Raw genomic sequence first — 25,343 nt, forward strand, 5'->3', positions numbered from 1 at the left:
CCCATAATAAGAGTCAGATTTATTTTTTGTAGCTGAGAAGAAACCCCCTTCCCCCAGTTTAACACAACAGCCCAAGTGGAGAAGGCAGGGCCAGGCTGATGCTGAGTCCAGTCCCACATGGGGGTGGGTGCAGGGCATCCCGGTTCCAGCTCTCCAGCCCTGTCTGGCTAGCTGGAGGCAGGTCGGGTGTGATGCAGGGATACACAGGCACTTACTGCTCCACCATGGGCAGCTGAGCACCGCCTGCCTGGGATGGCACACGCCGCGAAGGCCCCGCTGCATCTCAAGCGTGCTGGTTCAGAGGGGATCCCACTGCAGTGCTGTGAATCATGCAAAACGGCCATGCTGAGGTCACGCTCCCAATGGGCCCGAGCCCTGTGCACGCCACAGGCAGGAGGGTGAGGGGCCGCCTCAGTGGCTCCCATCGCCCCGCGGCATCCCGTATTTCTCTGTGTATCTCCTGTGGGGCAGGAAGAGTCCATTAGTCAGGCAGCAGAGGGGTGCAGTGAGGGAGTGGATCGCCCCCATGATGGCAGCTAGAGTGGCCTACTATTCACATCAGAACTGGAAGCCAGAACTCCTGGGTTCTACTCAGATGACATCGAATTGGGGAGAGCTGCCTCCCCAGCAAGAGCCCAGAGGACCTGGGTTCAGACACAGGCAGAAACCACCAAACTCGGCTTGGGGGAATAACCCAGTCCCAGCAACATGTAACAGAGGGAGGGGGCAGTGCCTCCATGGCTGAGGGTGACCCCTCCACCCTCTACTCTGGGCCCCCTGAAGGCTAGATGGCTCATCTGCTGTAACCTTCTGTAGAGCACATGCCTCATGACCCCGCCCTGAGCCCCATCACTTGCGTCTGACTAAAGCGCAGAGACCAGGCACTTACCCTGCAGCACTGTGGTTCCTCGAGATGTGGCCACGACCCTCCTAATGCCCACTCGCACTCCAAAGCCCAGATGGCTGAGGACGGCGAGAGCAGGAATGGGTCATGAGGAACCACTTCCTGGGGGGTAAGTAACCGCTCTCAGCTTTTCAGGTCTGTGTCAGCGTGGATCCCTCTGCGGGTAGCTGGCAACCAGCATCCTCCCTGCATGATGCGAATGAGCCAGTCACACAGACGGCAGCTCTGCTCTCTGGAATTTGGCCTGTGGCCGGCTGCCTTAGCAAGCGCACAGTGTTTAACCCAAGTCCGTGAGTTACTCCAGGTAGCTGCCTTGCAGCTCTCAGAGTGCAGCGGTCCAGAAGCTGCTGCCCGAGCCTGATAGAGAGTGCCTTGCCATCTGGTGGAAGAGTCTGTGCATGGTGTGTTCCACTTGGAGATGCTCTGTGATGCGACCACAACAAGGCAGCCTGAAAGGCCTGAGCTGCTGGTAACAGCACAACTCTGGCAATGTCCAAAGCATGCAGCTTCTGTCCACATGCTGGGAGCACCAGGAAGACGACAGGTAGTAACGGACTGGGTTAGGTGGAATTCTGAGACCAGCATAGGGTGGAACCTGGGGCACAGTTTCAGCACCACCATGTCCCTATGGAAGGATGTGGAAGGGCTTGGCTCTTGCTGACCTTCCAAGCTGAGGCGATGGCCAGATCATCTTGGTAGTCAGGTGGTGGAGGGAGCACTCCAGTGGGGGCTCCGGGGAGGCTCCATGGGCTCAGCACAACACTCAGGTCTGCTGTATTGATCTCAAGGTGTTCTAAACCCTCTCTGTCCAACATTAAAACTGACAAAGGTTTCCCGGTTTACCTGGTTCCTTGACAGACACCCAAAGGCACTTGGTCTACAGCTGAATGTGTATTGATCACACACAAGAACAAGAAATGAAAACAAGCACCGGCACAGAGTGGAAGCGAGCGATTATCCAAACCAAAACATACTCATGCCTCTTGGAGGCAAAACAACAGTCTGGTTTTCCCCAACAACCTCTCCTTAAGGCAAAGGAAAGGGTTAACTACACTAAGCCCTGAGGTGTGAAGGGCAGTCACCACTCATGTTTCTGACAGACAGGCACAAGGTGGTGCATAGACAGGTGGGGAAATATAGCTTTGGTTCACCTTCTGGAACACTGCACTGCTGGGTGGTTCAACACGGACACTGGCTGGCAGGTCATTTGGCCCCTGGTTCACTTTCTGATCAGGGACATCATCTCCTTCGCCGGGGCAGGGCTGTCTCATCTCCTGCGCTGATGCAGTGCAGCTGATGCAGCATTTGATGAAAAGCTGACAGCGTGGGGCTAGAAGGATAGAAATCGTGGGGAAGGGAGACAGAAAAGACAGTTACCTGTTCCGTAACTGTGTTCTTTGAGATGTGTTCCTCATGTCCATTCCATATTAGGGGTGTGCGCTCACCCCAGACACTGGCTCCGGAAGTTTTTCCCTCAGCAGTATCCGTAAGGGAGCGGCAATCCACGCCTCACGCTGCAAGACCGGTACCGGGACGAGGAGCGGGACCTGGAGGGATCACAGGCCGGGTGTTGGGAGGATCTCCCCGAATACGGTGACACCCATCTTGGGGATCGCTGGCAGGGCCCACAGCTCCGGTCCGCCAATCGTTCCCGGGATCTGTAACAGTGTTTCAGTGACGCGAAGGGCTGGTCCCGACGTTCCTGCCTGGGGCGAGGGCTGGCGGAAAGGTCCCAAGGCAGGCTTACCCTGAGTCTGGGCACTGCCGGGCCGGTGTGGGCAGCACCAGGAGCATCAGGGTCTCCTGTGCAGCCTGGAGCGCTTCAGGCATCGATGGCACCCGAAGCTGATGAAGGCCCGCCTTTGTGTCCGGGCTTCCAGGCAAGGAACAGGGTGGGCGGCATCACTCGACAAGAGCTGAGGTCAGACTTCCCAAAGGGGCAGATGAGCCACCCAGCGTGGGTCTTAGCTCACCCCCAGCCCTGCCCTTCCCCTTGTGGGGAGTAGGAGACCGCCCCCTACCGGCTTTCTTCAACTTCTTGGCCGGGGCCATGGATGGGGATCAGTGCCGGCTCATTGACAGCACTGGCAGGGCACTACGCAGTGGTGCCGTGGTGCTGGATGCTGAGTCGGACCTTTGCTCCACGGCCTGAGTGAGCACTTTGAGTCTGATCTCATGGTCTTTCTTAGTCCTAGGTTTAAAGGACTTGCCGATTCGACACTTATCACTTATGTGCCCTTCACCAAGGCACCTGAGACAGGTACTATGCGGATCGCTCACGGGCATGGGCTGTTTGCAGCCATCGCAGGGCTTAAAGCCTGGGGAGCGGGGCATGCCCCATCCCCCGGCTAAGCCCCTAACGGGACTAGCAAAACTAACTACAGCTAAGGGCTAACAACTACTATGCACACTCACTTTACAAGAACTCTAGTTCGTACGAACGAAGCCTAAGCAACGCTAGTAAGAGAAGTGAACGTTCCATGCACCATCACTGGCAGCAAGAAGGAACTGAGGGTGGGAGGAGCCAGCGGCGTCCCTTATACAGCACCATGCGGGTGCCACTCTAGAGGGCGCCAGTCCCCTACGGATACTGCTGAGGGAAAAACTTCCGGCACTGGGGCATGTGGTGAGCACACACCCCTAATGTGGAATGGACACAAGCAAGCACTCGAAGAACAGGATCTTACATGCCTCTGCAGTGCTGGCAATGAGGACGCCCCACCAATGGCAGAGGACTGGATGTCGTGACGGTTCTCAGCACTCTCACAGCCTTATGAGCAAGGCCTGATGGCCTTCCTCGTGAAAGGAAAATCCTTTGGTCTGGTCTACTCCCTCTGTCTTGGGCTCGGGGAAAATGAGCCAAGCTATGCTGGGCCAAGGGGAGAGCTGCTGAGATTTTTCAGTCTCTTTTTAAGAACCCCAAAAAGGAGTAAAGAAGGAGGCATAGTTCATCCTCTCGTTATTTTGTCCACCAAATAGGCCTAATATCTGCCACACCAACTTTGGTCCATTAATTTCCAGACCCACATTTTCTGATTTATGGAGTCCAACCTCACACAGTCCCTGATTCTCATCAGCAAGACTTGTTTTTTGGTTTGGACTAATTCAGTCTGTCTGGTTTTCTTGCACCTGTTTATAATATTCTCTATTGAAAATAACTTGATCTGCTTTCCATGGTTAATTCCCAGGCAAAATGTTACAGGTTATTGTGATGTCTTAGGAACTTTCACATACCCTAATTATAAGCTCAGTTGTAAAAAAAAGTAAGTTTTTAGGCCCTATAATCACAACAGGTCCCACAAGGGAGTCAGGTCTCTGACTGAAGGGCAAGCATGGAAGAGGCCCCTGGAGGAATTCTGATGCCATAGGGTGGGAGAAGTCAGAATACAACTGTACCAAGGTGTGATGCACAGATATTGCAGCAAGGTGAGAGTTAAATATGAACGCTTCATGTTTCAGGAGCAGAATATAGTACAAGATCTTTGGCTCAAGAGCTTCACCTGGTCAACACGACAGTAAGTTGCCCATCTGGAGAATTTCTTCCATTTTGAGGAATAAGCTTTCCTGGTGGAAGGTTTCTTGCTTTGCATAAAAATATCCTGGCAGCGACTGCAAGTTCAGTAGGGCTCAGCCAGCAGGCATCCAGGCCCTCTCAGTGCATCTCTGATCTTGGTTCTGAGCTATTATACTGATACAAGCCGGGAGGAGTATTGGGGGAAGAGGAGGAGGGCACCCCGGACACCTGTAACAGGTTTGAGCCAAAACTCTTTTGGCCAGTAAGGGGCTATCGGGATGACTATAGCTGTGTCCTGTCTGATCTTGCATCAGAGGAGAAAGGCATCCAGCAGGGAACCTGGGCTCAGGCCTTTCCTGGAGCAGAAGTTCAGACCCTTGCTGTTGTGCTCTGTGGCCAAGAAGTGTATGGTGGGAGTCTAGGATGGACTTCTGCAGTGACCACTCGTGGTTGGCCCCCCTGGTCTGCTCAGAAAGTCAGCCAGGTCGCTGCTGACTCCTGGAATGGACAGCCAGTGGGGTCGGCCCACGTTGATCCATCACTGCCCAGATGTGCTGTCAGGATTTGCATGGTGGAGGTCGGCAGAACAAGCAGGAACGCTATATAGACCCTCAGCTCCAGGACAGTCACAGGTAGGTTCAGGTCATTGTGAGACCATGTGCCTTGCATCTGTGAGCACTGCAGCCTGTCCCTGACGTGTCCATGATAAGAGTTGTCAGGGAGTAGCCAGAGAACGCCACCCCTTTTCTCACGCTCCCCAGGTCTAGCCGCCAGGCGAGCTCCCCCAGGACTCTGAGAAACTATACCCACTCGTTCCTGATGTCTGGATGGGGAATACATGGACCTCAGTCACACCTGTGATGGCCATAGGTGGAGTCTGGCAAGTGGCATCACATATGCGCATGTTGGCATGCGGCCTGAGAGTCCCAGACCCACATGCACTGTCGGTCTTGCCCGTAGATCATTTACTTCTGACTGAAGAAAGTAGAATCCATCCTCCAGCAGGTAGGCCCGGGCTGATCCAGAATCAGTAGGAGCTCCTGTGAACTCTATTGTCTGCGACAGGGTGAGACAAGGAGTCCTAGCAGAGAGAACAGGGAAAGGTTGTATTGTAAGGCTGTTCCAGTCTCCTGCTGGGATCTGCCCATGACCAGCCAGTTGTCTAGGTATGGACAGAAATGGATTCCCTGTCTTCTGAAACATGATGCCGCTACAGCAAGGCCTTTGGCTCACATTCAACACCAGAGAGTCTGAAGGTCAGAACCCTGCACTGATAACGGTCAGGCCCCATTGTGAATCTGAGGTATTTCCTGTGGGCTGGGTATACACCCTGCAAATCAAGAGCTATGAACCAGTCTTGAGCTTGGAGAGAGATGATGGAGGCAGGTGTTACACTGTCTCAGGGTCAGGATGGGTACGTGTTCAGTCAGCGTCCTCAGGTTCAGGATTGGAAGACAACCTCTCTTCTTTGGAGTGAGGAAATACCAGGAGCAGAAGCATCGTCTCCCAATCTTTGTTGGACCTCTGCCATGGCTTCTAGATGTAGCAACAAGGCTTGTTCCGCTTGTAGCAAGCTCTCATGGAAGTGGGATGGGGTGGCCCCAGGCAAAGATCTGTAACATCCATTTATCTGATGTGATGGCAGATGATGCCAGGTGGAATGCGGCTAGGTGGCTTCTGAAGGTTGTGTTCTCTAGAGCGGGTCCAGTGCAGCTCTCGACTGTCTTGTTGATCCGTTGATGTGTGAAGGAGCAGATGCACTGTCGAGGAAAAGGAAGGTTGATGCCTATGTTGTATCTTGGGAGCTTCTTGGCATGACATTCCGACTGTATGGGGTGGCAAGACAGTGTGTGCTGCTGAGGCTGGGGATGCTACAGCCTGTTGAATGGAGGGGTGCAAGTCCTCAGAGAGTACAAGGTGGCTTTTGAGTCCTTCAGTGAATGCAGAGGGCTGGCCCCCTGCTCGCTCAGCAGCCTGGAGTCTTCACAGGGTACATCCTCAATCACAGCCTGGAGCCGCGGTGCACTGTCTATGGTCACTGTGGTGCCCAATGACCTGGCCATGGTGTCACAAGAATCACCACCAGCTGGTTTACATCCTTGAGTTCTGCTCTGTCCCATGTCAGGAAGTTGTACTTCGCCATCAGGGCCTGACAGTTAGCCACGCGCAGCTGCAGCAAAGCTGGAGTATGACTTCTTCCCAAGCAGGGCGAGACATCTGGAGTCCTTGTGCTTCAGCTCAACCTCAACTTCTCTTGCCTAGCAATACGACAAAGGAGGCTGGGTCAACTGAGTGTACGAGAACTCAAATCTCATGGAGGCCGGTACCTGGGACTTCGTCTCAACTCACTTCACCATTAGCTTCCCGGTAGCAGACGCCAGCCACAGCCCATTAGCTGGGTCCAGCAGTCCCTCCTGTTGGCTGGGAAGGTGATCCTGCCGGACCAGAAGCCAAGAGGTGCTCAAACAGCTTGTGAGATTTCTCCAACCTGCCAAGGGTCTCAGCAACACTCACAAGGAGCTCCCGGAACAATTTAAAGTCATCCAGTGCCGGAACCAGTGCTGACAACACTGGTGATAACGGGAGAGATCTTCAGTGCTGAGACGGGGTGTCACGCTGCCCTGTCCCTGGAGTTGGCTGTTCCTGGTATTCAAGTGTCAATGGCCTGCTGGGGGGAGGGAGGGAGAGAGATCTCTTCCTTTTCCTCAATGGTGGAGACTGGCTTCTTGATGCTGGCCACGGTGGGCCCCCAGCACCCCACAGGGCCAAAACAACATGCCACAGGACCCTCTGGGTGGCTCAGGTGCTTCTCCAGAGCCAGGCTCTGTGCTGGCAGAACCTCCATCTCCCCAGCCCTTGATCTCGCATGGGGCTTGGAGGCTTTGCAGTCTATCCTTATGGGAGGACACCCAGCTCCTTCTTCATTTCTGCCTCGCTGCTCAGAGCAGTCCCTCTTGCTCCCTGACTTTGACCCCAGAGATGCCGGCGCCAGCTTCAACATGGACACTGAGGCTGGCTTCAATGCCTGTGCCTGGACGGATCCTTCCTCAGCGCTGGGTTCTCAGCGCTCCCTGCGGCACTGCCTGCGTCTGCCCAAGATGCCCTGCTGCTGCTGCTGGAACTTGTTTCCTAGGGCTCTGACAAGACCTTCAGGGACTGCTCCACCTCACACGTAGACTGGCTCATAGCTCACACAGTCTGGCAGAGAAGGCCAAGCACAGTGAATACTCAATTCCCTCAGGTAAGAGGCACACACTGCGTCCGTCCTTCAGGGAAACGAGTCCAGTGCAGGATGGACAAGGCTGGAAGCCCACAGGGCAGAGTCCACTATAAGGAGCCTGTATGGTCTGGTCTGACCACTGGAATTCAGTCCCGATGGTGGGATTGATTCATGGCTGACAAACAGTCGATCAGAAGTGATTGAGGATTTTGGAAATTTTAATAAAGTTTAGCTTGAGCTGAGAACTACAGGTTCCATGTCAGTGCCATGGGCGGTAAGAGGGAACTGAGGGTCATGGCTGCCCCACCTTTCATGCATCGTATGGGAGAGCGAGGCAGCAGAGGGCTCATGCCAGCTGGGGCAGACACAGCTAATCCGAAAAGCCTCCGGTCCGGTGTGCGTGAGGACCATGCTCAACCACAACAGGCTCCATGCTGACACACACTGAAAAACTAGTGCGGGCTGAAGTGCATGTTCCAGAAAGGCAGACCCAGATGTACCCGAAGGTTTGGCTCCCACGGCAATCCTCCTTAAAACCTTGGGCTCTTTGGCCTGCCTATGTGGAATCCCTCCGCTTCCCCCACGAGCCTGGTGTTGTAACGCCAGTACTCCCAGGGGACAGAAGGCAGAGGTTCATGTCAGCCCAGGTCACACTGCACTCTAGCTCTGCAAGCAAAACAACATGGTCATTAGCTCTGGGTGCGCTCTGAGGAAAGTGCTCGGATACATGCTCTGAAAGAACTGGAGAAGCCCCGTTGTACCAATGAGTCAAATTCTCCACAGGGAAAGCCTCATCCCTCAGCTCTATCTGCACCTGCTTTCTCTCATCCCTGAGAGATGGAGAATCCACCACTGCCCCAGGAGTTTGTTCCAACTGTTAATCACCCGCACGGGCCCTAATTCTAATTGGAATAGGTCTGGCTTTGACTTCCAGTGTGGGTCTTGTTCTACCTCTCTTGGCTAGATTAAAGAGCCTTTAGTCCCCAGGATCTTCTCCCAGTGAAATCAAGTCACCTCCCTGTCTCCTTTTCACTCAGCGAAGCAGAATGAGCTTGTAAGTCTCTGGCTGCCAGGCATTTTCTCCACCCGCCAACCGTTACCCTGGCTCCTTTCTGTATCGTCTCCAGTTTTCCAACACCCTTGTTTAAAACGTTGCCCCAGAGCTGGGGCTGTGTTTCCGCACTGGTTGCACCAATGCCGCATGGACAGGAGAATCCCCACTCTACTCCTATGCATACTCAGGGCTCCCCAGGTTTGTATTCCCCAGGACCTCATTAGCCCATTTTGCCACACACTGGGTGCTAATTTTCTCATGAGAATGTTGTGCAGTACTAAGTCAAATGCCTTAAAGTCTAGGCACATTACAGGTGCAGTTACCTTTATCAACCACACTTGTCATCCCAAAGAATTAAATCAGGCTTGACAAGCCCCATTTGCCATAAAACCACATGGACTGGCATTAATTATATGCCTATCTTTAATTTACTGATTGAATATAGCAGGGAGTGGACAGCAGGGGGGGATGGATAGCTTAGTGGTTTGAGCATTGGCCCGCTAAACCCAGGGTTGGGAGTTCAATCCTTGAGGGGGCCATTTAGGGATCTGGGGCAAAAATTGGGGATTGGTCCTGCTTTGAGCAGGGAGTTGGAATAGATGACCTCCTGAGGTCCCTTCCAACCCTGATATTCTATGATTCTAACCTTATGTCCAGCCCAGGGAGACGACCCAAGGCTCCGGGGTGGTAACAAACTGGGGAGAGCTGCCCCAGAACCATGAGAGGGTCACATGCTGGAAAAGGAGCCAAATCCAGCCACGTTTCCCTGCCTGCTTTGTGCACAGCTCTGTGCCACTACCCACCGTCCCGTGCTGGGAGGCAGAGTTCAGCTGGGCATCAGCACCCTTGCCCGGAGCAGGGCACAGCATACAGATACAGCACCGGAAATGCCAACCACCCTTGCTGTGACCACGGCAGAGGCAGGGGTCCTGAGACGCAGAAGGGACTCACCTCCTGGCGTAGGCATACAGCACATGTTTCCGCTCCTGCAGGGACAAATGCCTCTCCACAGGGGACTTCGCAAAGAGCTTCATAGACGGCTGGGGGAAGAGAGCATTCAGGGAGCAGCCACACTGCATGGCCAGGCAAGTTGCCAAGTAGCCCAGCGCCTGCCCGTCCCCACCCACCTTATCCTGAACTCAGTGCCCACACCTCTCACTAAGAGAGTCTGTGCTAGAGGCTGCAGAAGACTCCAGTCCCATTAGTATCACAGGCTGGAGCTTGGGTGACCACAGCCAAACCAGCCCACAGTGCCCAGCTCTCCACACACTCAGGCCATGAGTTTGGTCTAGCGAGGGAGAGGCAGCCCATCAGCCCTGTTCCTGGCCCTGACTTGTCTGCTTTCTCAGCAATCCCAGCTCTCTCGAACCCCAGCCACCAGCTCTTGGGGGCAGGCCCCCGCGCAGCCCTGAGAGGGCCTGTGGCCAGCGGATTCAGCCTCCCCAGGTCCCCCTCTCGATGTCCCGCCAGCAGGCACCTTGGAGGAGGATGAAGCTGCAGGGCACTGAGGGCTGGAAGCCGCTGAAGTCTGGGACGTAGACGGAGCAAGCAGGCCGGTCTCCGGCTCCTTGTCCTCAGGGAGGAGGGGCACCCGGCCCTCCAGGAGGTTGGCGATGGTAGTGTCCACGCAGTTGGTCTGGGCTATGGGGACACAGGGGCTCAGTTAGAAGGGGAGTTGCTGCTGAAGCTAAGGTACCTGTGCAGGGGTTCTCCATGTCCCAACAAGCCCCACAGCACAGCAGTCCCCAGGCCTTCACGCCGGGTGCTGGGGACCTCTGTGACAGAAGGATACGAAGGGCAGCAACCAGCCTCTGCCCCACAAGGTCTGCACAAAGGTCCCAGGTACACGCTTACCCAGGTCTCTCCTGATGGTTCCCAGAGACACATGTGGGAGCACTTCCTTGACCCGCTGGGCCATCTCCGTGATCCGCCCATCCTCGTCAGCAAGAGGCCCGACACCAGCCAGGCTGGGAGATGCCCTGGGCCTGGCAACCAAGGACTGGCTTGAGGCTGCAGGAGTAAGAACAGAGGGTATGAATGGTCAGCCAAGAGGAGAGTGCAGGGCCCCAAGCTAGGCTGGCCAGGGGAGAGATGACCCACTGGCGTCTCTAGCTCCTACAGCCTCAATGAGGGGACTCCCCATCTCACCAGGTCTGCCCTTATCCCAGTCTGGAGCAGGCAGGCTGGGGTAACACCCTTTCCCAGGAGTGCCTCCTGCTTCCCCAGGGCGGGGGCTGGCACTGGAGGACCATGTCCTTTTCCCTCCCCCAGGTGTGAAGCTTTAACAGCAGAACTGGGGCAGCTACCAAGGGAGAAAGTGGGAAGCACAGTGGCTCTGCCGGAGCCCAGGCACGTGCTCCACAGCAAGGAGGGCAGACACACACCTGGGGCAAGGAGGTGAGGCGGGGTGTGTCTCAGCCTCTTCATATGCTCGGCTTTATCCGCTGCAGTGAGTCGCGTAGAAATCACACCCAGTTCCACAGCCAAGAGCTACAGAAAACACACAGGGGAGAGTCAGCAGAGTCACACACCCAGGGAAACAAGATCCGGGGATTGGTACGTTCCCAGGTGTAAAGTCTGAGGCCATTTTCTGCAGCCACATTAAGACAGGAGCTAAAAAGCAGAAAGTCACATGCTCCCATTCCATCTAAATTACATTAAAACAATGAATTTTGGGGCAGTTAAGAAGGCAGTGCTCCTGTCCTGTCCATCACCACCAGATAAAGAAACAGATCTTAAAATGTTTTAAAAAAAAATTTGTTTTGCATTCTGTCTGACAAGGAATCACTTATCAACAGTTGTGATAGCGAAATCCCTACTTCTTTATTGTTATGCCTTTATGGTCCCCACTTCTCTACTGTTTATCTGTAGGGACTCTGTCTGGTTCTTTGATTGTTTCTGTCTGTCTCATGACTAATTTTGCAAGATTTAAATCAACTAAGGTGATGGGGTACGATTGGTTAAACAATTGTTTCTCAATATGTTAGGATTGGTCAAAAAATTATTTTGTAGTACTTTAGTTTAAAATGATTGGTTAAGGTATCGCTAACCAGGACTCAAGTTTAACTAACTGGGGTCCAAAAGGAAATTCTTTGGAACCTAATTCAGATACAGCCCAAGATCAGAGGTGCCAGACCTCAACACCCTGCCAACTATACTGTGCAGAAGCTGGCATCCTGGACCAGTAGTTCTCAAGCTTTCCAGACTACTGTACCCCTCTCAGGAGTTGCATTTGTCTTGCGTACCCCCCAAGTTTCACCTAACTTAACTATTTGCCTACAAAATCAGACATTAAAATACAAAAAAGTGTCACAGCACACTATTATTGAAAAATTGCTGACTCTCATTTTTTCTGTATGAAATTTTAGTTTGTATTGACTTCGCTAGTGCTTTTATGGAAGCCTGTTGTAAAACAAGGCACATATCTAGATGAGTTGATGTATCCCCTGGAAGACCTGTGTACCCCCAAGGGTACACGTACCCCTGGTTGAGAACCACTGCCCTGGACAACTTGATCCTGACTGGCAACCAGGAAAAATTTGCCTGCCTTATTGAGAGTGGCGAGCATTGTATGCTTATAACGTGTATTCTCTTTTGGTAACTGTTAATAAATAGAGTTTAAGGATATTACTATATTATTGTGTAAGGAGCTTTCGCTGGTAAAAGGCCTGCAAACCTACAGAAGAATATGCCCTGAGCCCTAGGAACTGGGAAAGGGTAGGTGCCTTTCACCCAGAGCTGTAGGAACTGGGAAAGGGAGGGGTGCCTAAATTAACTGGGTTATGCCTTGAGCCCACGGAAGGGTAAAGGTAGGGTGTCCTAGAGCGTGCGGGTAACAGGGAGATCGCCACAAACAAATACTGGCACTTTGTTGGCTACTGGTGCCAGACAGCACCACCCTGCATTTGACAGATTATTAGAAATCCTTGCTACCACCATAGCAGTGTCACCTGCCAGCTCTCTCCGTGCTCTGGGATGGAGATGACCTGGTCTTCCCCAGCGTCAGCACACTAAGCTCTGAGCTTTGCTTTCCCCTCGGCTGTGGTAAATTCCATTTCTATATCCTCATTCCCATTAGCCAGCCTGCCCTGGTGTCACGGAGTTCCTGGGCGATGCTCTGGAACTGCTCCCCATGAAGTCAGTCAGGACTCTGGGGTAGTCGCCTTTCTGTGAGCAGCCTGTCTTCAGGACACACAGCTCACACAGCTTCCACCTTCCTGGGTCTGACCTCGGAGCATTCAGCATCCTCTGCCTCTCCGTGCGCTTCCCACAGCGAGTCCGCTCAGGCGGTGCTCCTGGGGAAGCCAGAGGGTCCTGCACCCCAACTTCGCAGTCAGACGTGACTCTCAGCCAGCCAGTAAAACAGAAGGTTTATTAGACGACAGGAACATGGTCTAAAACAGAGCTTGCAGGTGCAGAGAACGGGACCCCTCAGCTGGGTCCATTCTGGGGGGCAGTGAGCCAGACAACCACGTCTGCACTTCACTCCATGTCCCAGCCAGCCCCAAACTGAAAAACCCCTCCAGCCCCTCCTCCTCTGGGCTTTGTTCCTTTCCCGGGCCAGGAGGTCACCTGATTCCTTTGTTCTCCAACCCTTCAGCTCTCACCTTGCAGGGGGGAAGGGCCCAGGCCATCAGTTGCCAGGAAACAGGGTGTTGGCCATTCTCTGTGTCCAGACTCCTGCACACACATGCCCTCTAGGGCTCTGCAATGATCATACACCCTTACCCCACCACCTAGATACTTAAGAACTGCCTAGGGGAAACTGAGGCACCCCCACACTATTCAGAGGAAACATTAAGAACAGTCCCACTTCGTCACACCTGGCCACTGAAGTTAGCTCCCCCTTGAGCTGTGGAGGGGCAAATAAATAGCAGGCCATGAAGGATATGGCAAATTGGGGGGTAACAAATTTGGGCCCACAGATACCCACTCCATCCAGACACACCCTGGCCCCTCCCTGAAGATGCTCTCTGTCCCAAAACAGGCACGGCTCACATCCACTGATCCAGTCCCAACCCTCCTCTAGGACGCCCTGCAAATGCAGCAGCCCCAGCTCTCCCTTCCCCAGGCCCCTCCTACCTCTTGAACTCGGAGCGCAAACTCCTCATTCAGCTCATCAGCTTGTCTGAAGACAGGCGGCATCCACCTGATGGGAGACAAAGGCACTGGGCTGACTGCTCCTGGCATGGCTGAGAGCCTGGGCACCAGGGCCCTTCCCTGAGTCCACTGTGAAACCGAGCTCCCCATGCCCAGCAACAGGACCACGCCCCGGGGGTAGCAATGTGAACAAGAGGTGTGGCAGAAGAGGGAAGTGGGCGGGGGGGGGGCACTACCAGGGGAGGAATTGGGCCCATTCAATTTAGTCTCTGCGTTAAGGGTCCGGAAAAGGGGTGTCAGTGGCCTGTTAATGTGGTTCCCAGACCCAGACTGGGAGGAGCTGCTGCCCCAGTGAGGGCAGCAAGAATGCAGAGGCACCTGGGTCAGACACAAGGTGTGGGCAGGAAAACTACTATGTGCATCACAGCCTGGGGGAAAAGGACACAGCCTGTCCCCAGGCTCCCTTCTGGGAGGGACTCAACAGGGGCCCTTTCCTCAGACTAGGGAAGGAGAGATCCCCCACAGATCCAGCTCTCCTTCTCTTTAGCTCGCACTGCCACAATGAGGGAGAAGGGGACATAGGGGAAGAGCCCAGCAAGTGGCCCTGTTCAGGGACTGTGCCCTCAAGACGCTGCACTCTGGCAAGCAGCTGGGGAGATTTTGCTCACCGATACCCCAAACTGAGCTGCACGCTGTAATACAGACATGCTGAGCCACTCTGCCAGCCGAGGGTGGAAGGAGAACGGCTTAAGCCCTGGGATTCACAGGGAGAGGGGCCCAGCCTGCATTGCTCAAACGAGGGAAGAAGGGGAGGGTCAGGAGAAGCCTGCCAGCAGGGAGAGGGATCGACTTGAGGGAAAGGCTGAGCCAGCTGCAGGGAACCACCGAAGCGCAGAGGAGGCAGGAGCTGACAAGGGAAATACAGCAGAGAAAGGTGGGGAAAAGGGCCCGGGGAGACCAAGGCACCCCTCACCAGTACTGGATCCCTCTCCCTCTGACAGGGGACAAACCCCACTCAGGAACCAGGAGCCCAGAAAGAGGCTCCTCCCACATCAGGAACCTGGAGAGCAGACAAGCTGGCCCTCGGCACCCAGATGAACAGCCTAGGACCAAGGCCCAGGGCCAGCAGCACTGACACTGGCAGTGGCAGGAGTGGACACAGCAGGGTCTCTCGGCAGAGCTGAGTGAGGTAAACACAGCAGGACCCTGCCCCACCCCCCTCCTCAAAGGAGAGCGAGAGATAGTACCTTACTTGATAAACTGTGAAGGGAACAAAGAAGGTCCAGAACAGCTCTGTGATCCAGGAGGAGTCGGCCACACTCTGGAGAAGAGAGCACAGTGAGACTACGGCTGGGGACAGAGCCGCACACAGCCAGTGAGACAGGGGCAGCCATGGACATGCCCAAAGGAAGGAAGAGGAGCTCAGCAAAGACCTGCTCTGAGGCAAATCCAGGCAGGCTGCTTTCTCACCAGGCAGAACTAAGAGGGACTGAGACAGGGAGACCTACAGACGACTAGCACCAACTGATTACATAGCTCCAGGGCTCGCCCCCCTCCTACATCAGAGCAGACAGGTGTCCCCCCCGGACCCCTGTAACTGAGAAGGAGAACATGCTCTCAGATGAAAGACTGGTAATGGCTTCAGGCCTATGGACCATGAACAATTTTCTGGACTCACAGGAAGGCCCTACTCTCTTGGCCAGAATCATAGTAAGGAAGCATGTTGGACTCGGCGACCTAGCTTGGATCTGTTTTGGGCACTAGGGTGCCTATTACACGGACAATTCATAGCTAAGGAGCACCTGGACCAGACAAAACTTGAAGATTTTCCAGACCTGTCAAGACCTTGTGAGAAAAATAAGTCTGAATTCCCATACAACCTATTTTTATTTCTTAAACTGATTTCACTGAGAGATTGAAAACCTAGCAGATCTTAAGCATAAAAAAGAAGTTTACAAGAAGTGGAAGGTTGGACATATGACCAGGGAAGAGTATAAAAATATTGCTCGGGCATGTAGGAATGAAATTAGGAGGGCCAAATCGCACCTGGAGCTGCAGCTAGCGAGAGATGTTAAGAGTAACAAGAAGGGTTTCTTCAGGTATGTTGGCAACAAGAAGAAAGCCAAGGAAAGTGTGGGCCCCTTAATGAATGAGGGAGGCAACCTAGTGACAGAGGATGTGGAAAAAGCTAATGTACTCAACGCTTTTTTTGCCTCTGTCTTCACGAACAAGGTCAGCTCCCAGACTGCTGTGCTGGGCATCACAACATGGGGAATAGATGGCCAGCCCTCTGTGGAGAAAGAGGTGGTTAGGGACTATTTAGAAAAACTGGACGTGCACAAGTCCATGGGGCCGGATGATTTGCATCCAAGAGTGCTAAAGGAACTGGCGGCTGTGATTGCAGAGCCATTGGCCATTATCTTTGAAAACTCATGGCGAACGGGGGAAGTCCCGAATGACTGGAAAAAGGCTAATGTCGTGCCAATCTTTAATAAAAGGGAAGAAGGAGGATCCTGGGAACTACAGGCCAGTAAGCCTCACTTCAGTCCCCGGAAAAATCATGGAGCAGGTCCTCAAAGAATCAATCCTGAAGCACTTAGAGGAGAGGAAAGTGATCAGGAACAGTCAGCATGGATTCACCAAGGGAAGGTCATGCCTGACTAATCTAATTGCCTTCGATGATGAGATTACTGGTTCTGTGGATGAAGGGAAAGCAGTGGATGTATTGTATCTTGACTTTAGCAAAGCTTTTGACACCCGGTCTCCCACAGTATTCTTGTCAGCAAGTTAAGGAAGTATGGGCTGGATGAATGCACTATAAGGTGGGTAGAAAGTTGGCTAGATTGTCGGGCTCAACGAGTAGTGATCAATGGCTCCGTGTCTAGTTGGCAGCCGGTGTCAAGTGGAGTGCCCCAGGGGTCGGTCCTGGGGCCAGTTTTGTTCAATATCTTCATAAATGATCTGGAGGATGGTGTGGATTGCACTCTCAGCAAATATGCGGATGATACTAAACTGGGAGGAGTGGTAGATACGCCGGAGGGCAGGGATAGGATACAGAGGGACCTAGACAAATTGGAGAACTGGGCCAAAAGAAATCTGATGAGGTTCAATAAGGATAAGTGCAGGGTCCTGCACTTAGGACGGAAGATTTGATAGCTGCTTTCAACTACCTGAGAGGTAGTTCCAGAGAGGATGGTTCTAGACTATTCTCAGTGGTGGAAGAGGACAGGACAAGGAGTAATGGTCTCAAGTTGCAGTGGGGGAGGTTTAGGTTGGATATTAGGAAAAACTTTTTCACTAGGAGGGTGGTGAAACACTGGAATGCGTTGCCTAGGGAGGTGGTGGAATCTCCTTCCTTAGGAGTTTTTAAGGTCAGGCTTGACAAAGCCCTGGCTGGGATGATTTAATTGGGTATGGGTCCTGCTTTTGAGCAGGGGGTTGGACTAGATGACCTCCTGAGGTCCCTTCCAACCCTGATATTCTATGATTCTATGATTTTAAAGTTACTTCTCTATCAAGATGAAACTTTCAAAGATAAAGTGCTTGATTTACAACTTAATTCCTACATATATAGATTATTAAATTGTTGATTGAGAGAGTAATAAAAAAATTTGACCAAAAGATGTCCAACTTATTTTTAATGTTGCTAATGGATGAATGCTGAGTGGCTGGTTGTTACTAGGACTCTTCAGAGACTTTTTTTTGATTTTTTGGTCAAATTTTCCATACACCAGTGACAAAGTCATCTCAAGACTTTTTCACTCCAGTAAAATCATGTCATCTTCCCCATCGAGTAGTCCCATATTGTCTCTTTTTGATATTTTGGAGGATCAGATTTACAGTCTCTGTGGTATGCAAATCACTGAATATTGTGACTTATGTCACATCAATCAAGAGGCCACACTAGACAGAGACAAGCCTCTCCCTGCACTCAAAGGAGACCCCCACTAGCAAGAAGCAATGTTCCAGCAGCATCTGTCTGGCTCCAGGGTTACTGCTCCATTACCTTAAGAATTTCCCTTTTCTCTTTTGTTTGTATTAAATGGGAGGTGTCCCAACCTTTACATTCCCTAATTTTAAGCTGTCACAGGGTGTCTGAGTCCACTGGGGGAAGCCACAATGGTCCTCAGTTTTAAAGTCTTAGACACCCATCAAAGTGTATCCTACAGTCTGTGTTTAGAAGCCCTAAAAAAATTACTGCCAGGTGTGACTTTTGGCACATAAGACTGGTCAAACTTCTGCTCGTCAGAGTTTCGTTGGAATCTGTTATAAACTGACTGTTGGAAGGTGGGGTAGGAGGGGCTTAGTGCCACAACACAAGAACTGAAAGCCAAGGAAGTAGCTTTGTATTTGGCTCTGAAACTGTGGTTTAAACATTTGATAATTTGGTTTCAGTATTAAAATATTTGACACTCCCAAATTATAAATTTGATTAACTGGTAAAATTCCTTACTTGGGGTTTATGAACAAATGGACAGCTGCCTCCACAGATTCCTTCTTAGGCTTTATAAAGGTGGATTATTTGTTGTATTAATCTGGTGATGCAACTAGTCTGGTGATGTAGTTGAAATACTGTATTGAAAGTACCTGGTTGATTTGATAGTTACACTGTTTTATTTGTAGATTAGTTTAGCAGTATTAACAGAAGCTTAGCTGAGCTGATATTTTCTGGATTTTGTTTAATAGTTTTAATAATATTTTGAAACTGATATGGAGTCACATTTCTTTCAATCAGCACCACAGGTTTCAGACCTTTTGAGCACTGCATGGATAATAGCTGGTCAATGTTAGTCCCTAAACAGCTCCCCTCAATTAACCTTTGGTTCTCACAGCCTGGCATTGTGTGGCTAGAACTCCTGGAACTTCCTTGGTTATTCTGACAGCCAGGGACAATCCCTGGATGAAAGAGACTTATGTAGGGTGGGGGCCTTTTGTCTATTATTTCTTGGTGTCTGTCCCTTTGCTTTCCTTATTTTCCACTCTCAGTTGTGGGTCTAATGGGTATCAGGGCAGACAAACTGCTCTGACAACACACTTTCCAGGTGCAGTCCCTACCTGCTTCGTAGGCCTCACCTGACCCAGCTGCTCAGAGAGGGAATCTGCACTTGTGACTGACCCAGATCCCAGATTTCAGCCTGAGCAAATATCCATGGAGAAGGGTGTCCTTGCTTGCCCAAGAGAGGATGCTAGCTCTGGCTCCATGTGACAGCTGTATAACCATCCATCCACATCTGCCCATTACAGAGCAACTCCTTCCTGTCCCTCACCCCACCATTTTATCGCTGCCTCTATCTGTTCAATCAGTTTCCCTCAACTCAAGCCCAAAGTCACAGCTTCAAGGGAGCTGAAAACGTTTTGGTTGCAACCCACTGAACGGCGTCACTGTCAACATATTAACACGAGCATCCGAGAGGAGAACTGTGATGTGCTTCGTGTGCAAGCCTAGGCCTTGGCAGACCTGAGCTAGCTCCCTGTGTGCCTGGGGGTGAGTCACCAAGTCCCTCAGGGGACAATTGCGCTTCCTGATCTTGTGGGGTATTGTGAGAATAAGTGTGTCAAGATTGGTGGGGTGCTGAGATACCAGTGATGGGACCCAGAAAAAAGCCTTGCCTAGGCAGGTTGATAGATTACTTAAGAGATGTGTGAGAGGCAAAGCTGATGTCAGTGAAATTCCCTGGGAGGAAGCAGAACGCCTGCCTCACATGGCCACCGAGAAGTTTGACACGACGAAAAAGAACCCCAAAGCTCAGCAGTAGGCCACAGGGCGCAAAGTAAGGGCAATAGTAACCCTCTAGCCATGACCCCCCCTAAGCTGTACACATCCATTATGGGCTAGGGGCTCTTTGCCCCATACCTCTAGACTCACCACAGCAATTAAGGGCCTCTGAACTTGCAGAGCCACCGGCTGAATCATGTCCAGGATTGAGAATGGCCAGGAGCTGAAAAGAAAACATCCCAGCGATTAACAAAGGCCACAGAGATGGGATAAAGCTGTCCTGTCCCCAGGAACATCCCCCACCACCACTACCTGAAGCGAAGAAGGCCGACTCGGCCATTAGTGGCTGCCTCCTCTGGGAACAGCAGCAGAGGTGGATTCCCCCCATGGGACGAATACACCTTCAGGGAATCCACCAGCTCTGCCCGGCTCCCCACCGCCCCCAGCTCCATGAATCCCCGTGACCAACAGATGAAACCCGGCGTGCCATTCAGTGCAGGCTGCAAGAGAAGAGCAAGGGCAAATTAGTGACCCCCACCCAGTCTCCCTGCTAAGACTCCAGCCTGCTGGTTGATTTGGGTCCTGGCTACCTGAGAGCCTCTTCCCTCCCCAGACACTGCAACAGCAGCTGAGTGTCCTCCGAACAACCCCCAGCTGTGAATGGGAGAAGAGGGGCCTTGGTTACAAGATTTGTCACCCTCCCAACCCAAAGTGTGTTGCCCTTTAGGACTGCACAAAGTACAAGTCCCCTCAGGGGAGAGTGTTTATTAGCACTATCGATTAATCGCAGTTAACTCACGCGATTAACTAAAAAAATAAATAATTCTAATTTAAAAAATTAATCACGATTAATCACAGTTTTAATCGCACTATTAAACAACAGAATACCAATTGAAATTTATTAAATATTTTGGATGTTTTTCTACATTTTCATATATAATGTATTCTGAGATGTAACTGAAATCAAAAGGTATATTATTTTTTATTATGAATATTAACACTGTAAAAATGATAAACAAAAAAAATAGTATTTTTCAATTCACTTCATACTGTAGTGCAATCTCTTTGTCATGAAAGTGCAACTTACAAACGTGCATGGTAATCAAGGTGGGCCATGTCCAGCACAAATCCAGGCTCTCTCACCCCGCCCCCTTCCCCCCCCCCCCCCCCCGGGGGACACACACACACACAAACTCACTCTCCTGCTGGCAATAGCTCATCCAAACTGACCACTCTCCAAGTTTAAATCCAAGTTTAACCAGAACGTGGGGGGGGGGGGGGGGGGTAGGAAAAAACAAGGGGAAATAGGCTACCTTGCATAATGACTTAGCCACTCCCAGTCTCTATTTAAGCCTAAATTAATAGTGTCCAATTTGCAAATGAATTCCAATTCAGCAGTTTCTCGCTGGAGTCTGGATTTGAAGTTTTTTTGTTTTAAGATAGCGACCTTCATGTCTGTGATTGCGTGACCAGAGAGATTGAAGTGTTCTCCGACTGGTTTATGAATGTTATAATTCTTGACATCTGATTTGTGTCCATTTATTCTTTTACGTAGAGACTGTCCAGTTTGACCAATGTACATGGCAGAGGGGCATTGCTGGCACATATCACACTGGTGGATGTGCAGGTGAACGAGCCTCTGATAGTGTGGCTGATGTTATTAGGCCCTGTGATGGTGTTCCCTGAATAGATATGTGGGCACAGTTGGCAACGGGCTTTGTTGCAAGGATAAGTTCCTGGGTTAGTGGTTCTGTTGTGTGGTATGTGGTTGTTGGTGAGTATTTGCTTCAGGTTGCGGGGCTGTCCCATGCACATTGTAGAGAGTGGTCACTTTGGATGAGCTATTACCAGCAAGAGAGTGAGTTTGTGTGTGTATGGGGGTGGGGGGGTGAGAAAACCTGGATTTGTGCTGGAAATGGTCCACCTTGATTATCATGCACATTGTGAAGAGAGTTATCACTTTGGATGGGCTATTACCAGCAGGAGAGTGAGTTTGTGTGTAGGGGGGTGGAGGGTGAGAAAACCTGGATTTGTGCTGGAAATGGCCCAACTTGATTATCACTTTAGATAAGCTATTACCAGCAGGACAGTGGGGTGGGAGGAGGTATTGTTTCATGATCTCTGTGTGTATATAATATCTGCTGCAGCTTCCACGGTTTGCATCCGATGAAGTGAGCTGTAGCTCACGAAAACTCATGCTCAAATAAATTGGTTAGTCTCTAAGGTGCCACAAGTACTCCTTTTCTTTTTGCGAATACAGACTAACACGGCTGTTACTCTGAAACCTGTCAACTTACAAATGTAGATTTTCTTGTTGTTACATAACTGCACTTAAAACCAAAACAAAGTAAAACTTCAGAGCCTACAAGTCCACCCAGTACTACTACTTGTTCAGCCAACTGCTAAGACAAACAAGTTTGTTCACATTTACAGGAGATAATGCTACCCTCTTCTTATTTACAGTGTCACCAGAAAGTGAGAACAGGCATTTGCATGGCATTTTTGTGGCTGGTATTGCAAAGTATTTACGTGCCAGATATGTAAAAATTGGTATGCCCCTTCATGCTTCGGCCACCATTCCAGAGGATATGCTTCCATGATGATGATGCTTGTTAAAAAAATGTGTTAATTAAATTTGTGACTGAACCCCTTGGGGAAGAATCATATGTCCCCTGCTCTGTATTGTTCCCACATTCCACTATATATTTCATGTTATAGCAATCTTGGATGATGACCCAGCATGTTGTTCGTTTTAAGAACACCTTCACTGCAGATTTCACAAAACGCAAAGAAGGTACCAATGTAAGATATCTAAAGATAGCTACAGCACTGGACCAAAGGTTTAAGAATCCGAAGTGCCTTCCAAAATCTGAGAGGGACGAGGCGTGGAGCATGCTTTCAGAAGTTTTAAAAGAGCAACACTCCAATACGGAAACTACAGACCCCGAAACACCAAAAAAGAAAATCAATCTTCTGCTGGTGGCATCTGACTCAGGTGATGAAAATGAACATGTCGGTGCGCACTGCTTTGGATTATTATCGAGCAGAACCCATCAGCATGGATGCATGTTCCCTGGAATGGTGGCTGAAGCATGAAGGGACATATGAATCTTTAGCACATCTGGCACGTAAATATCTTGCAATGCCAGCTACAACAGTGCCATCTCTTTCAGGTGACATTGTAAACAAGAAGCAGGCAGCATTCTCTCCTGCAAATGTAAACAAACTTCTTTGTCTGAACAACTGGCTGAACAAGAAGTAGGACTGAGTGGACTTGCAGGCTCTAAAATTTTACATTGTTTTATTTCTGAATGCAGGTTATTTTTTTTCGTTTTTTTTTAATATAATTCTACATTTGTACATTCAACTTTCATGATTAAGAGATTGCACTACACTACTTGTATTAGGTCAACAGAAAAATACTATTTTGGTTTTTTACAGTGTAAATAATTGTAATAAAAAATTAATATAAAGTGAGCAGTGTACATTTTGTATTCTGTGTTGTAATTGAAATCAATGTATTTGAAAACGTAGAGAACATCCAAAAATATTTAAATAAATGGTATTCTATTGTTGTTTAACAGTAAGAAAAGGAGTACTTGCGGCACCTTAGAGACTAACCAATTTATTTGAGCATAAGCTTTCATGAGCTACAGCTCAGCTCACGCAAGCTTATGCTCAAATAAATTGGTTAGTCTCTAAGGTGCCACAAGTACTCCTTTTCTTTTTGTGAATACAGACTAACACAGCTGTTACTCTGAAACTTGTTTAACAGTGTTATTATCCGTAATTAATTTTTTTAATTGCTTGACAGTGCTATTTGGCTAGACCCTCATCACAAAGCATCGCTCAGTGCTTCCTGGACAGATGCAGGCAGCCCTCTGCAACCACAGGAAACAGCCAGCACCCTGGGAAAGCCCCAAACCCAACTGTGCTTCCGCTCATGTCTATTTAAAGAGCCAGGAAGGGGAGACAGAGGCTACATGCTTGCTTGGGCAGCCCGGTTCCCTGCCCCTCCTTAATTTGAGCCAATCAGAACCCAACAGCATAACACACGAGCCTAAAGAGAACCTCAAGGCTTATTCAATTATTCATTCATAAAGACAGACCCAGGAGCCAGTGCCCAATCCCTGAACAGGTCACTAAGTGCTTCTCCAGGGAGAAGCGCTTAAGGGAGCAGCCCCAGACCCCTACATGACTCACTGTATTGCACGAGGTCAGTAGGCTGATGACACTGTGGTCGAAGTGCGTCACGTGGTTGGCAATATAAACCCTGACATTGGCATCCCGGAGATGGGGGTCACTTTGCCGCACAAACAGACCCAGCACTGAGCACATCACACGCACGATAAACCTAACAACAGGAACAGAAACACCCAAACCTATTGTGACCAGAACTGGTTTAAATGACCAGTGAATAAAGACGAGACTAGCAAGGGCTGTACAGGCGCCTTGGGATTAAGACTGAGGAGCACCAGAATTGTGCCATGTGGGAGGACAGGGTGGGTGGGAGGAAGCTTAGGGCTGGGATAGCAGGGGCACCAACTAGCAGAACTGTGTGGGGAGAGCAGGCTGCTGGCTGCTTTCAGCCCCTGCAGTCTGTCACTTGGGCAAAAGAAACCTGTTGTCAGCCCACATGTGTCATGGGGCTCAGGCCCTATAGTCACCAGCAAAGGAGCCTCCTTGTTCGGGACTGGGGATGAAGGGTCTGCTAAGCACAAAAAGCACCAGGACAGAGCAGCCACAATTCCAACTTACACCCCTAACAGCAAGCCCCAGTGGACCAGAGAGAGGCAGCTCCAACTCCATGGAGAACTGGGGGCTCCATAGGATGGCTTTGCAGACAAGTCAGAGATGGCTATTTGCTGGATTTTTGGGGTGGGAGGCTGAAAAGGGCCCCAACTCTCCCCAGGCAGCCCCACACCCACCCTAACCTCCGGAGCAGGCTGTCAGGCAGGGCACAGCTGACCAGGAAGACATGGATGCCGATGAAGAGGCGCAGGAGGAGCAGACAGAGCCCCACAGGGGCGTAGAGCAGCAGAGCCAGCAGCAGGAAGCCATCGCTGGGAAACCTGACAGGGAAAGAGGGCTCAGCTCAGGGTCTGATAACAGCCCACGCAGGCCAGGCCCCCCCCCGCCCAGAGAGCGAGACCCCCTCCCCGCCCGAACCCCCCGCCCAGAGAGCGAGACCCCCTCCCCCGCCCAGAGAGCGAGACCCCCTCCCCCGCCCGAACCCCCCGCCCAGAGAGCGAGACCCCCTCCCCCGCCCAGAGAGCGAGACCCCCTCCCCCGCCCGAACCCCCCGCCCAGAGAGCGAGACCCCCTCCCCGCCCGAACCCCCCGCCCAGAGAGCGAGACCCCCTCCCCGCCCGAACCCCCCGCCCAGAGAGCGAGACCCCCTCCCCCGCCCAGAGAGCGAGACCCCCTCCCCCGCCCGAACCCCCCGCCCAGAGAGCGAGACCCCCTCCCCCGCCCGAACCCCCCGCCCAGAGAGCGAGACCCCCTCCCCGCCCGAACCCCCCGCCCAGAGAGCGAGACCCCCTCCCCCGCCCAGAGAGCGAGACCCCCTCCCCCGCCCAGAGAGCGAGACCCCCTCCCCCGCCCGAACCCCCCGCCCAGAGAGCGAGACCCCCCCTCACCGGCCGGGCCCTCACCGGTGCGCGTCGAAGAGCCGCTCAGGACCCGAGGCCGGAGGATCCATCCCGGTCCCGAGCCGCCTCAGCGAGACCCAGGAGCCGCCATCATCTTACCCACGGCGGCCGCTCTCCGCGCGGGGCCGTCTGGGAAAGGGAAGCCACGTCCGGTCGGAACCGCGCTCCCGGCCTGCCCCGCGCG

At 51.7% G+C, this 25,343-nt stretch overlaps 1 protein-coding gene across 4 annotated transcripts; it reads right to left on the reverse strand.

Annotated features, from left to right (window-relative positions):
* AUP1 (AUP1 lipid droplet regulating VLDL assembly factor) lies at positions 1–25,317 on the reverse strand. 4 transcript variants are annotated; one of them, XM_075128209.1, is made up of 12 exons: positions 25,163–25,317; positions 24,443–24,580; positions 23,712–23,862; positions 19,821–20,008; positions 19,659–19,731; positions 15,040–15,113; positions 13,775–13,841; positions 11,077–11,182; positions 10,547–10,702; positions 10,170–10,333; positions 9,644–9,732; positions 1–460 (listed from the first exon to the last, which is right to left on the reverse strand). In XM_075128209.1, exons 1-12 carry the CDS (start codon positions 25,207–25,209, stop codon positions 412–414), a joined length of 1,302 nt encoding a protein of 433 aa, XP_074984310.1. In that variant the 5' UTR covers positions 25,210–25,317; the 3' UTR covers positions 1–411. The 4 variants fall into 4 exon arrangements, with proteins under 4 accessions (XP_074984310.1, XP_074984309.1, XP_074984312.1 ...); XM_075128208.1 differs by having other exon boundaries at positions 24,437–24,580; XM_075128211.1 differs by having other exon boundaries at positions 25,148–25,298.
* Between the last annotated feature and the right edge of the window lie 26 nt (positions 25,318–25,343).

This window comes from Caretta caretta, chromosome 4, assembly GCF_965140235.1.
Source record: "Caretta caretta isolate rCarCar2 chromosome 4, rCarCar1.hap1, whole genome shotgun sequence".
NCBI lineage: Eukaryota > Metazoa > Chordata > Testudines > Cheloniidae > Caretta > Caretta caretta.

Excerpts from the sequence above, each read along its gene's own strand:
- AUP1 (XM_075128208.1), bottom strand. The coding sequence starts at position 25,209 with ATGGATCCTCCGGCCTCGGGTCCTGAGCGGCTCTTCGACGCGCACCG. Across the intron at positions 11,183-13,774 it reads TTGCGCTCCGAGTTCAAGAG|CTCTTGGCTGTGGAACTGGG; the intron begins GTAGGAGGGGCC and ends TGTTTTCTGTAG. Across the intron at positions 461-9,643 it reads CTGTATGCCTACGCCAGGAG|GAGATACACAGAGAAATACG; the intron begins GTGAGTCCCTTC and ends CCTGCCCCACAG.